The 13,996-nt window shown below is 44.5% G+C and overlaps 1 protein-coding gene across 1 annotated transcript in view; it reads left to right on the forward strand.

Moving 5' to 3' along the window:
* TLL2 (tolloid like 2) overlaps positions 1 to 11,427 on the forward strand; it is an 84,970-nt gene extending 73,543 nt beyond the window's left edge. The window contains exons 16-22 of the mRNA XM_053983220.1: positions 1,164 to 1,324; positions 2,679 to 2,859; positions 4,150 to 4,275; positions 5,092 to 5,219; positions 5,989 to 6,202; positions 7,231 to 7,481; positions 8,628 to 11,427. Of these exons, the coding sequence (XP_053839195.1) occupies positions 1,164 to 1,324; positions 2,679 to 2,859; positions 4,150 to 4,275; positions 5,092 to 5,219; positions 5,989 to 6,202; positions 7,231 to 7,481; positions 8,628 to 8,762 (1,196 nt within the window). The 3' untranslated portion in view covers positions 8,763 to 11,427. The remainder of the gene's footprint in view (positions 1 to 1,163; positions 1,325 to 2,678; positions 2,860 to 4,149; positions 4,276 to 5,091; positions 5,220 to 5,988; positions 6,203 to 7,230; positions 7,482 to 8,627) is intronic.
* The last annotated feature ends 2,569 nt before the right edge of the window (positions 11,428 to 13,996 follow it).

Consider the following 13,996-nt stretch of genomic DNA (forward strand, 5'->3'; position numbering starts at 1 on the left):
TGTCTCAAAACTCTGTCTGTAGGGACATTTAGGGAGCTCCACATGCTATCAATGGTGCTCTCAAGATCACCTGGTTTGCCCTGACTTCTGCTTTTGTCAAACTGCTTGGGTAAGAGTGCTGTCAACTTGGTGAGGGCAGTCAGGTGTGTGCAAAAGGCTTTTGAAAGCTTTTTCTTTTTTACATAATTTCTTGCAATTTTAGCAAGCTAGTTGCTAAGTTGCTATAACTTGGCAGGGTTTTTTTCTGAACTTCACTCTTAACCTCCTATTTTAAACTTCATTTGTGGGCAAAACAGAAAGGATAGTCTTTGAAACTGTAGCAATATACATCAGAGTAAGTTGCTTTTTTTTTTTCTCCAAAACCACTTGCTTGCTACTCTATTTATATTGAAGCTTCTCCCTTGGGTTAGGGTTAGTCCTCTTAATGCAAAATGATGCTGGGAACAAGGCTCAGAAAGCTTTCATCCCTGTGGGTTTTGAAGATGTGGGCTATATCTCATTATTCTCAAGAAACAGCAAGAAAAAAAAAAAAAAGAAAAAAAATGCTTTGTTGCAAATAGAATTTTGCAGCAAGTTGAGGTTTACTCCTTTGAGGTAATAGCCCTGTCCTCCCACAAGAGGATGAAGCTGAGATACCTTAAATTTTTAAAGGAAATGGGATAATACAGCTAAGTCTTGACTTTGCCTTCAACTTTCCCTAGAGAGGATGCAGTCCATATATAATAAACCAGTGAAGAGTTGACTGGAATGTTTTCCCTATGATTCCATTATCTTGTAATTATTCCATTACTGATAAACTTAAAACAGTAAGGTTTGTAGCACTGAGTGTAGGTGAATTTACCAAGCTGGATTTCACAACTGTGTTGTGCATGTCAAGTCAACTGATTCACAGTAAGCCCAAGGCTAGAGATTCAAAAGGAAGTTAAGTCTTACATGGTGGCTCTTGGGGCCATAGCCTCATTGGGTGTGTTTGACTGGTGATTTACTGCAGGTGAAGTTTCTGTCTTCTTCACACTTCCCAACATTTTAAGCCTGTTTAGAAGCCTGGGATTTGAAATGTGACATCAACCAAGATCTGGTTAATTTGCTAGTTATCACTGTGGCCCAATCTGTGTGTCTGAACAGAACCAAGTAAAACTTGTGTTCATTTATTGCCTCTCCAGCTGCCTGTGGGGGCTTCATCACCAAGCTCAATGGGACTATTACTAGCCCTGGATGGCCCAAGGAATATCCTACTAACAAAAACTGCGTCTGGCAGGTGGTAGCTCCAGCCCAGTACCGGATCTCTCTGCAGTTCGAAGTGTTTGAGCTGGAAGGCAATGATGTACGTAACCAGTCCCTGCATCTCAGAGGTGGGACTACTGGCTAAATCAGAACTGGATAAATCCTTGGGGTGCAAGGAAGAGGAGGCTCTGTTTTACTGGTGGAGCTTCTGGTTGTTTTCCCACCCTCAATGTAATTACACCAATAACAGTGACTGTTCTCCTTGACGTCTTTGCTTTCTGTATGGAGTGGAAGGATTAAAGCTGTTCTATTATAAGTGGGTGCAATGGTTTAACCCAATCTGGCAACTAAGCACCACACAACTGCTCACTCACTTTCCCCCAGTGGAATGGGGGAGAGAATCAGAACGGTAAAAGTGAGAGAAACTCATGCGTTGAGATAAAGACAGTTTAATAGATAAAACAAAAGCCACGCATGCAAACAAAGAAAAATGAGGAATTAGTTCACTACTTCCCATGGGTAGGCAGGTGTTCAGCCATCTCCAGGAGAGCTGGGCTCCACCACACATAGTAGTTACTTGAGAAGACAAACAATGTCACTCTGTATGTCTCCTCTTCCTCCTTCTTCCCTCTACTCACCCCCACTTTATATACTGGGTATGATGTCCTGTGTTATGGAATATCCATTTGGTCAGTGAGGATCAGCTGTCCTGGCCATGTCCCCTCCCAAATCCCTGAGCACCCCCAACCTCCTCATTGGTGGAGCAGTACAAGAAGCAAAAGAAGGTCTTGACTCTATGTAAATCCTGCTCAGCAGTAACAAAACGTCTTGATATTATCAAGCCTTTTCTCAGCACAAATCCAAAACACAGCCCAGTACCAGTCACCGTGAAGAAAATATAATCTACCCCAGCCAAGCCCCATGGGCTTCTTTTCTCTACTAGTTTTGCATAATTGTAGGTATTTTCCATCCCTAATAGGTGTCCCGCCTCCCACCTCCCCAGTGCTGCTTTTGCAGGAAAATAGTTGGAAATGAACAACGAAGTAGAGTTCTTAAATGGTAAAGGAAATAACAGTAAAAGAGTCTGTTCTCTGCCATGCATGGTGGAGTTTGAACAAAGCATTCAGGTCTGAGTTTCCCTACTGTAAATGGGAGCAGTGGCACTTTCATAATTCAGGAGGCTGCTAAAGTTCATTCAACACTGTCAGGTTCTTGGATAAGGTGGAAATAATTCCTTTTGCTAAATTCAGTGAACCTTTGCTATTCTGAAAAACACACCCATCCTTTAAGATCAGGGCAGCAAGCGAAGAGGTGAAAAAACTGACAGAGGAAATTTTGGGCAAGTTAGGAGTGCATTTGAGTACAAGGCTGTTTCTGTTCCTGCTCTGTCCCCTTCCTCTGAAATGCTCTGTTCCAAGGCCACAGAGCTGAGAAATCTCTTCCTCTCTTGGCAGGTCTGTAAATATGACTATGTTGAGGTTCGTAGTGAACTGGCTTCTGATTCCAAGCTACATGGCAAATTTTGCGGCTCAGAGAAACCTGAAGTAATCACATCATACAGCAACAACATGAGACTGGAGTTCAAATCCGACAACACGGTCTCCAAGAAAGGCTTTAAAGTTCACTACTTCTCTGGTATGTGACTGTATTTTTTCACTTGCTTAGCTGTCTCCTCTGACTGAACCTCTTGGTTTTGGTGAACTTTCTTCAACATCCTGTCAGAGCCTGACATGGTTCATTAAATCTAAAAGCAAGATTGCTCTGTTCTGTGTTACCTTCATCTTGTGTTCTCAGCACAGTGTATAGTCCAGTTTCATAGTGTGGTGTCAGCAAGATGCATGAATTCCATCAATGCCTCCAGTCCTTCTACAGCAGGAAGCAATGTGGAACCTAACCCTAGAAGTTATTTCTGTCCCTAGAAGATTAGAGGAAAGCTTTTTCCTCTGAAACTAGAAGATACAGAAAATTTCCAGTAGTGTTCTATATAGTAATCATTCCCATCAAAGCAGCGTGTACTAATGGAAGTTTTTCATCCTGTTCTCAATCCTTTGTCAGTGATGTACCTTCTTGGCAGGCAGTTCTGGAAGTTAACTATGTCATTTGGAAGAAGAAATTCCATTTCATGGCATCTCTTCAGCAGAGGCCTAGGAGTATTAATGCTTTTAAGGAGAATGATCAGGCAAAACGGCCTTGAATTAGGACAGGTGCAGAGTAGAATCAGGACTAAAGGTTTGACTTATTAAATTGAGCAGGAGGAAGGATGAGGTGGGTATGATTCATCTAGAAATACATTTGGGAGTGAGAAGACAGATGAATTTAATGAGATCTGGGGAGGGCATTATCCCAAGAAAAAGTAGAGTTAAACGTCTCATAAATTAAAGTGGACTGGAAACCATGAGCAGATCCTGTGCTCAAAAGTGAGATTGAGGAATGCATAGTCCTGAACACATAGGAGTCAAGATCCACTGGAGCATATTTCAGCTTCAGGGAGCAGCTCATACCTTAGGTCTTCTTCATCACCTGGCTGTTTGTGCTCAGGCAGAGCTATTTAGAAATGGAAGCTCATGAGAGCACATAAGAACTTGAAAATATAAAGCAGATTTTTACCTCGGCTAGTGAACTCATGTGATGGTTTTCCTGGGCTCTGTTCTTAAAGAATGAGATGCTGATCTAGGTTTCTTTTAGACAGGAGTCTTTAACCAATAAACTTACATTATAAAATAGGACACATTTGTGATACTTTTTATGGAATGTGAGGCAGTTGAAGAGAATAGGATCTGGGCTAAAAAGCTGAATGGACTAATCCAGCAGTAGAGTTGGAGGTTTGCATTGCTATCTGCCAGCCTGGGTATGGGGCTCTCAGCTGGTGACTGTGGTAGCCTGTGTCACTGTCAACTCAGTGTTTGTTGGTTTGATCCTGCCCAGACAAGGATGAATGCTCCAAAGACAATGGTGGTTGCCAGCACGAATGTATCAACACCTTTGGGAGCTATATGTGCCAGTGCAGAAATGGCTTCGTGCTGCATGAGAACGGCCATGACTGTAAAGAAGGTAAAGTCCCCACTCCTACCCTCGGGAATGCCAAGGTACTTCAAACACTGTTTGGTTCAGGGCACTTCCTGCCCTGTGCTGAAAGGAAGTTTGTACAGCATACCAGGCAAGGGTAGTGAAAAAGCCCCAGCTAGCTGCAAAACTAGCTAGATATAGGACCATTTCCATTCCCCAGTCTTGCTCTCTGTCTGCCCACGGGGGATGGACAGGGTGGAGATGAGAAATTGGACTTGAAAAAGGAGCAGTTGTGGGACATCATCATTAGACTGGTCACTGCTGCTTCATTTAATTATAGTGTTTGAGCCAGAAGAGAAAGGATGGGTTGATCTAACCACTTGCTGGTGCCAAAACTACCTTTCTTCCTGCACCCCTGTATCTGCTATGTGCTCCTGTGGTTTCCCTGTATATGATCTCTGGTCCTCATCTGACCTCTCCATGAGCTGATAAAGCTCTCCAAACTGGCAAACCAATGCAAGGCTGAGATAGCACCAGAGTCAACACTGTGGAGGGGTTGACATCATGGCCCTAGGAGCAGGGCAGATGAGGTGAAGGAGCAGGAGAATAGATTAAGGTGTGAGGACATAGGTTAAGTTAATGAGGCCCAGGGGAGTGAGATGGTCCATCTGCCAGGTTAGCTCAAAATAAGTATGGGACAAACCTACCAGAACTATGGAGTAATACTAAAAGATCTTGTTTGGTGACTGAAGCCTTCCATATCTCTGCCCTGCAGAGGGTCTCAGTGGGCAGAGAGGACCATGTAGGACACTACAGGGTTGCCATGTGAGACTTGCCCCAATGCGATTTCTCTCTCCCAAGCTGGTTGTGAGCACAAGCTGAGTGGTGCAGAGGGAATGATGAGCAGTCCCAACTGGCCTGACAAGTATCCCAGCCGGAAAGAGTGCACCTGGGACATCTCTGCAACACCTGGCCACCGAGTGAAAGTAGTGAGTAACCAGAGAGCAGGCGTGTGAGGCAAGAAGCAGGCTGGGTTGTGAGGAGCTGAGTGACTTCCCACCACCACTGTGTGAGTGGGAGGCTGATACCCTCAGGTCCTGTTTGGGGCTCTTGGAGGAGCCAAGTTTTCTGGGAGGCTACCCTGGCTTGCAAAAGCGCAGAAGGTCTCAGAGGGACACAAGGCAGAGGAGAGGCAGCTTGGAGGAGACTCCAGCACATGACAACTGTAGAGTATTGCCCTCCATAAATGCCCTCCCACCCCATACACCTCCTTGTGAGTCACTCTGTTGGGGCCATATCTACATCAGGTGGTGGCTGAGCCAGTCCCTCTGAGGGAGAGGTGTCAAGCCCATTTTACAACATGGCCTGATGCAAATGGCAGGATATGCCCAAAGCTGTGCAGATGGCCCATGTATTGGGGGAAATAACCCCTGTACTCAGTGGAAGTAATATTACAGAACTGCCCTTCCAGTGTGCTGGGCAGAATTTCCAGCCAGAAAAACAAGGCTTGCAGTTGATAACTGTTGTCATGCACCCACGTGAAGCAGCAAGGCTGAGGCAACACAGCACACTGGTATAGAGTTCTGACTTTTGCCACCTTGAGATCACTCTTGTCTGAAAGCACATTATTCTGTTTTAGTGTGTGGGGAGAGTGGGACAGATGTGCCATTTGATCTGTTTCTCACTTGGCATTTCACCCTATGCTAAATTGCATAGTCAGATGTACAGCTGTCTTAATTCTCCATATTCTTGCTCTAGACCTTCAATGAGTTTGAGATTGAGCAGCACCAAGAATGTGCCTATGACCACTTAGAAATGTATGATGGGCCCAACAGCAAGTCACCTATCCTTGGCCGCTTCTGTGGCAGCAAGAAACCAGACCCTGTGGTGGCTTCTACCAACAAGATGTTCCTCAGGTTTTACTCTGATGCTTCTGTGCAAAGGAGAGGTTTCCAGGCAAAGCACAGCACAGGTAAGCTGGTTGCCTGCCAATACCCCAGTGCCAGAAGATGTCATCAAGTCTCACTACATTTATTACAAGGTAAAAACAGATACACTTTTCTCCTAAATAAGCTTAGCCTAAATTTTAAGTGGTGTACATTCAGTTCCCAGACTGCTGCCAGTGCCATACCATAAATACCAGCTCCCATAACAGCTCAGAATTCTCTTGGTATTGGACATTCCTGTTCAGGCTGTTTTGTTTAAATTGGAGGTATTTGCTTGAGCGACAATCCCTTTTGTTCCACATCAGCCATTGGAAAAGGAGGTGATGCAATTTAGCCCATGTATTGGCCCACTCTCAGAACAGGCCCACGTTAGATTGATTATCTTAGAAGCAGAGCGGTGCTGTGGACAGACACAGCTTGATCCTCCTATTTGTGGCAGCACAGAGGTGGGCGTGTTGTGCCAGCATTCATTTCTTTGAAATCCCTGCCACTGTAAATAGATGAAACATGCTCGAAGTAGCTGTGCACATGACACTGGTGAATAAGTGTCTTCCTCACTGGCTGCAGGAAAACTCTGCTAAAGCACGCACGTTCTGCACAAACACAGGGCTACTTTTGTGCGTTGCGTGGGCAGAAAAGGATTGTTTTGGTCACCAGTTTTCTGATGTGCTTCTGCTTCCTGCTGACAAAATACTTGGGGTCAGAAGTTCGTCTACAGGACTAATGCAAAGAGCAAAGTGATTGCTGTCTAATGCAATAAAATTTCCCAGAGTATGTGTCAAGAACCCTATCCTGCCAGTCTAAACTGATCACCTCTTTCCATGTGTGTTCTGTACAAAAAAAAAAACCAAGTTCCTTTAAGCTCTGTGTGTCTTTGGATTCATGGGTAACTGTAGAATTCACAGATTTATTGTAGTTTGGTGCAGTGTTTAATTACCTTTCCTTTTGCACTTCAAGCTTGGAGGTCTTCTCTGCCCATGACTGACTCAAAAGTGGGATGAGTCTTTGTTGTAAGAACTTTGAGAGACTGTTTTGTGTCCTTTTCTCCCTTCAGAGTGTGGTGGGCTCTTAAAGGCTGAAGTACAAGCTAAGGATCTGTATTCTCATGCTCAGTTTGGGGACAACAACTACCCAGGTCAAGCCAACTGTGAATGGGTGATTGTAGCTGAAGATGGTTATGGGGTGGAGCTAATATTCCAGATATTCGAGATAGAGGAGGAGGCTGACTGTGGGTACGACTACATGGAGATTTACGATGGTTACGACAGCACTGCACCCCGTCTGGGACGCTTCTGTGGCTCGGGGGTAAGCCATGACAATGGTCATTTCAGAGGGATTGCTGAGGGTGGCAAGGAAGTATCCTCATACCGTTTTTGGGTAGGGACAGCTGTCACAAACTGATACTGAGAATGCTTTGTGGCTGGGTTTTGCTTCTTTCCTTTCCTCAGGAGATCACAGCCATTTTATCTGTTACACAGTGTTGGCTGGAAAATTCTTGCTGAATGACTGTCCTTTTTAGCCCATGAGACTGCCATGCTGCTGTGCCCCAGCACTGCCATCAAAGTGTTGTCTAAACGTGGGACATGGCTTCCAAAGGCCAGTTTCATCCTTTGTTGCTTCCTGGCTCAAGCCAAGTTATGTTGTGGCCATGCTATGGCAAGGGTGAATGGTGGAGGGACTTAGAGCTGTGTGATGCTTGCTGCCTTTAGGATGGCATGCTGTCTCCTAAACTGTCACCTGCATCCTCATTACCAGGAGTGATTCTAACATGAATAATGGTGTGTGGTTCTTGAAATCAGAGGGTTTGTGTTGGATTTCTCTAGGCCTTCAGCAATGAAATGGAGATGTTTCTTATTGAATTTAAAGAGAGACAATCAGGGACCAGATATGTGGAAGAAGCTCTCCAAAACTGGGGAAATGGTCTGGAAACCCAGGCAAAGGCAGAGCAGCTTGGTGTGAAGAAGCTCAGGGCAGCTGGGTAGTAATCTACCTACACTGATGAATGAAGAATGGCTGGGAAAGGGAAGCACAAGGAGATTGCAGCAGGTCACTACAGTGTGGGACATAATCAGAATTGTCATGTAAGATAAGTACCTGAGTTATTTGAACCCTGGGAGAGCATCAACAGCCAAGCAGGTTGCAGTTTTCTCCTGAAAAGACAATGACAAATTAGAGTAAACCTGAAGACTGGAACGAGAATATTCAAGGAGGCCTGTGAAAAAAGTAGCTGGAAGGACTGGGGTTGTAGAGTGAACTGACATCAGTTCACATAAAGAGCAAAGGAATATGCTTAGGAAGGCAGATCAGGGCAGGAGGTACTGAGCATTCAAGTCTTTGTGTTTACTGGCCAATTTGTCTTCACTGTGGGCTTAAACTCAAGTGTCATGGTGCAGACAGTTATTTAGTCTCTATAATTGATCACTGTGTACTGTCTTCTTCCCTTTTCTGCAGCCTCTGGAAGAAATCTATTCTGCAGGGGATTCCATTATGATTCGATTCCATACAGATGACACCATCAACAAGAAAGGATTTCATGCCCAGTACATAAGTACCAAATTTCAGGATGCATTGCACATGAGAAAATAGTTTAACTCCTCCTCACAGATATTTCCCATCTGAAGACTGAGACATTTAACTGTGATCTTTGTCCTTTTTTTTTTTTTAAGGCTTCTGTGCACTTGGCCAAAAGCAGTGTACATTATTTTCTGTAACTAAAACTAAATCCAGTCTCAAAGGTTTGCCTCTGCAATTATTAGCATGACCCTTTCTTGTTAACCCACCCAGGACCAAAAAAATTGTCTTTAATCATACCTGCCAGGGCATAAACATTGTATTTTGCACAACTTGCCATGGGGCTGAATGAAGACTGAACTTGAATTGAGAATAGCCTTCGTCTCTTGCATATCTTGTTTCTAGGTGACATTTCCCAAGCATCTACATGAGCTGTCTGAACGTATTTTCTGGAGCAAGTGTTTTTGACAGCCATCCAGTAGGATTTTTTCAAAGGACTTTGTGAGCCACCCACTCTCCCCTACCTGCCCCAACTACTCTGTGCAATAAGAGAACAACCAGATGGCTGTGCCTGCATCACTCTTTCTGTTCTCTCTATTATTGTCTTGCTTATTGTTGAGTGGAGAGCAAGGCAGGGGACAGGGACAGTCTCTTCTAGCTACTTAGATTCCAGGCAATGAGGAGGACCCAGTATTTGGTTTGTAGTAATTGTCATGGTATATGTTGAATGGAAGTACTTCAATGCAGTGCCCAAGGCAAGGGTGGTGGCTGACACGGAAATGCTGTGGTGGGATGCAAGGCAAAGCTGTGTGCTGGTGGCAAGGCTTAGTAACAGGAGTGCTGACAGCATGCTCCAGTTACAGCACCGTGCAAGGCAGCCCAGAGGGCTGTGGCAGCAGTCTAGGCCCTGTCTTAAATAAGGAATCTCTCCTTCTCACTATACCCACGCCTGCTTTCTCAGCCTTCTTTACACTGCTTCCTTTCTGTACTACCACTTCCCTGTGAGCCCTTCCTTTTCACAGCAGAGCTGCTCTCCCCAGAGCTCCCTCCCACAACCTAGGAGTGCTCTGCAACTTCAGCTGGCCAGAACATCACGCGGAAGAAAACGCTGGGGCAGGGGAAGTCGGGGCGTCCCTGAGGCGGAGAGACACAGGCCATGCTACCGGTCAGCTTTGGTGATCTCTGGGAACCTGTCAAACGTGCAAGCTGCAGCATGGGGCTAGGAATGGAAGAGCTGTTCTGGTTTCTGCTTCCTCCCCATTTGTCACTGGTGCATGGCCCAGTCTCTTAACTTCACAGCAAGGGTGCAAGTGAGATGGTGACTTGAGCACTTAGAGCTATAAGGCTCAGACATGTTCTTGTTTGCTTGTGAGAGCTACGCAGCCACAGGCTTGAAGAATTAACAAGTAGCTTTGTGCTTTTTTTTCAGAAAAAAAAAGAAAAAGTGTGTTTTGGGGGAACCACTGTAACTGAGCAGTTGACATGGGAGGAAAAAAAATAATTATGAATGTTTCATTAAGGCACTCATGGGCAATTATGAGCTAAAAGCTGAGGTATGTTAGCTTTAATAAACTATTTATAATCCAAGGATTATTATGTTTACATAACCATTGTGCTGTCAGGCTTTGGAGTGGCACCTCCTCTCTTGTGTATGACTGTGAAGAAATGTGGGGCCAGTGCCACTGTCTGGCACAAACAACAATCCTGTAGATAAGGGCATTTCAGATGGATAATAAATAGACCCAACCCTCTCCAGAAATCCTTGAATAGAATATGGGCCAAGTATCGTGAATACTAGGAGAAGCAAATGCATGAAAATATTTTCTTGCTTAGACCACGAAAAGTAAAGTAATTTATACATACACACAGAGGATTATATGTATATAAAATGTGCATGTAGAAGACCAGTAGTCAAAGCCTTAATAAGTGTAATGTGAACAATACTGTACCATTGACTATAGCTTTATTGCAGGCTGTATAAAATCATGTTATCTCTATTTTAGTTTTGGGTTTTTCGTTTGCTTTATTTTAGCACTGCTTTGTTTATTTTTTCAAATGTTGTGGCCTTTTTACAGGCAAGACCTCTGATCTCAAGCTGTTTGACCATGCAGGTCTGGGGAAGTGAGCTCTGCTAGATGGGGTGTACGTTTGTCCTTCTCTTCTTTGCTCCAGTTGAAGCAAAATTACAGTAACTCAGGTCTGGACATAAAATTGTGACATCGATCCCTGTGAAACAGAAGCAAAGTTTCAGGTGACAAGCAGCAGTTCAAGTTTCCTGATCTTTTAGTGGCAGCGATGACTCTAGAGAAAAGTGACTGTAGCAGGTTCCCATGTACATTAACATCTCTTTTCCATGTTCTGGTAATTTCCCATACTCCCTAGACTGGTTTGATGCAGATGCTTGCAATGTGGTTTGACAGATCTATGACACTTGTTAGTGTTCATCCAGGTGTCTTTTGTGACAGTGTGCTCACAAATATTGTACTGTGCATTCCAACCAATGATCTATGTAGAATATTTCTGCTGTACTGACTGGACTTTACAGTCAATAATTCTAAATGAGTGAAATTTTCTTAAGAAAAAAAATTGTCAAACCCTCTGATGTGTGCATATGTATTCTGGTCTTTGTGTGGTTTTACATTTCACTAACTGAAATAATTTTTAGAGGGGGAGAAGAAGAGGGTGTGGGGACAATCACAAATGTACCTGTGTCCAGAACAAAACTCTGCATTCATTAAAGACTGTGGATTCAGTTGTACATTCTGTTGTATGCATGCATTTTCCACTTCCTCAAGGAGAGAAAATTTCTTATTACATTCCTTGTTCTGCCACGGGTTAGAACGTGGGTCTGTTCTGTTGTTTGGGTCTACTGCTAATACCTGGAAAGAACTTTGCTGTGGGCCTTTAGGAAAGGAATTGGCTGTTGCAATCAAGGGAACATTTAGAAAGTGGGGCAGAGAAACAAGTTGGCCAGCCAAAGGGCTACATTGTGTTGCTGCTACATGTGTTACTCACACTTTAGGGGGCTGAGATGCAGGTCTGCAGTGGTAAATATCAGGGATCTGGGAATTAGTCCAAAGTATTTTTCAAAGGACTAGCTCATTTGCTACACTACAGCCTATGGCCTTCAGCAGCAGGTGCCAAAGACCCAGAGACTTGAAACTCCTGTGTGAAGGACAGCAGGATGAGGCAGATGTTCCTTATCACAAAGTTTCAGTCCACCGTCCATGGCAGCAAAATGCTGCTAATGCAGCACCTGAAGTGCTTTTCTTCCTCTTTCTGTCCCTGCTTGCAAAGGACCATGTCTGTGTTCTTTCCCTAATTCATTTATGTTCCACTACCCAGAACAGTTCTGTGGTGTGTGTCACAGCTACCCAAACCTTTGTGGCATCTGAATTTCCTCCCAGCTGTTCCCAAAGGCAAAGCAGCAACGGAGATGAAGTAAGGAATAAGCATCCCCATGTAGCCTCCTGCACCCGAGTACTTGGCACAGTATGACCCAGTGGCACAACTTCAGACAAAGAATGATGCCTCACACCTGACAGGCTCATTGGTCTCGGCATCAAGGCAGTAGAAATCTTCCACTTTGTCCTGGCATTTCCAGCAAGTGCTCTGGCAGATGAGGTGGTAGCCTTAGAAAGCAAAAGCAGGATTCCCCTCTGTGCCTCATTCTAAATGCAGTCTTAGAGCCATGCAGCTGGTAGAGAAGATATGGAGGCTCCAGTGCCCTGAAGCCCAGCTTCCCAGGTGTGTGCCAGAGCCTGGAAGTTCTGGGACCCAGCCAGTTTGTCTGAGTCAGCCCAAGAGAAATGCCATCAACTCTTCCACTTTGCAGGTCCTGCATGTATTAGCAGGAAGAGAAGCTTATCCTAAAAGGAGCACTAACCCTGGCATTGGGCAGTCTGCTGTTACTGCATGCAGGGATTTTTCATGGAGAAGCATGAAATGGTGAGTGGGATTTGGGTCTGTGGATGGGAGTAGGGGGGGGAGGTCAGAAAGCAGGAGAGGTGAGGCCACTGGACCACCTGTCTATTGGTTGAAGAGCTCCGTGGGGGTGTTTAACCCTTCTGTTCTCTGCCCCAACCAGATCAATCAAACTCCTTGCTCCTTCATTAGCTCTGCCTTTCCTTACAGTGCAATAGATGGTTTCAAATACCTGTTTGGATTTTAGCATCTGCCCCCAGCCTTTCTGCCCTAGAGGTATTGTTGGGTTTTAGAGCAGTTGGAGCAAAGAGGAGGTTGGTGCCCTAGATTATGAAGGTGACCTCTGCAAGGTCATTCTTATGGGCAGGTGTCAAGAGGACACTGTCATTGTTCCAAATGACACAGCATTATTGCATCCAGCTTAGGATATGTTGAATATTATCCCAAATATTATCCCTTGTGTGGTTATTTATCCCCTGAGAATGTCCTGTGTTCTGGAGCTCTTTAGTAAGAGAACATTTTCTCACTGCCTTGTGCTTCTCATCTGGTTGTTTGTGAATTGTTGATAGATGTTGTTTGTCACGGTTTTGTTCATTGCCTCAGATGAATCAGCATCCCAGTGGGCAGGAAGGACATGAATATGAATCATCCCCTCTAAGACCTCCAGATGTAAGTCATTTTTAACTTGTTCTGAGCAAAGCACACATGCTGCTGAGTTGCAGGACTGGCTCTAAGGGCAGCCTTAGACTAATGGAAACCTCAAGGTAATCTCCTCCCCATTGTGCCTGGGTCTCACACATGACTGCTGTTTCTGCTTGCACATCTGTCCATTTGTTGCAATCCCAGAGGAGCAGACAGCAATGCATTGCCATTGTTTTAGAGTAGACAAGCATTAGAGCTGTAGTCTTCATGGGAAAAAATGGAGGGACAAGGAGGGATGGACCTGAGATGTGGGCAAATGTGATACTTCCATCAAAGTAACACTAAACATTTCCAAAGGGAGGTGAGAATTCTTGCACACTGTTTTCTCTGCAGTACTCACATGGTCTCTGAGTGCCTTGTGACAACCAATCACAGGAATTATATTTTGCCACTAGGACTATTATGTGACCATGATGCAGGGGACAAGAAGTAGCTATGTAAATGAAGATCAAGACAAACAGAACAAACTGAACATCCAGACACAACCAAAGGCCACAGGAACAAAAAAAGCCCAGGAGAAAGTAATCTGTGGTGGAATATTTTGATGAAAAGCATCTGGCCTCTTACTGAAAGAAGGGCACCAAATTGTAACTGGAGGTGGAAATAAGAGACACTACCCTTTTCCTAAATGAATTCATTTTAATAAAGAGCATCTAAATCCCTTCAGAGATACTGATGGTAGA

This window comes from Vidua macroura, chromosome 8, assembly GCF_024509145.1.
Source record: "Vidua macroura isolate BioBank_ID:100142 chromosome 8, ASM2450914v1, whole genome shotgun sequence".
Taxonomy (NCBI): Eukaryota; Metazoa; Chordata; class Aves; order Passeriformes; family Viduidae; genus Vidua; species Vidua macroura.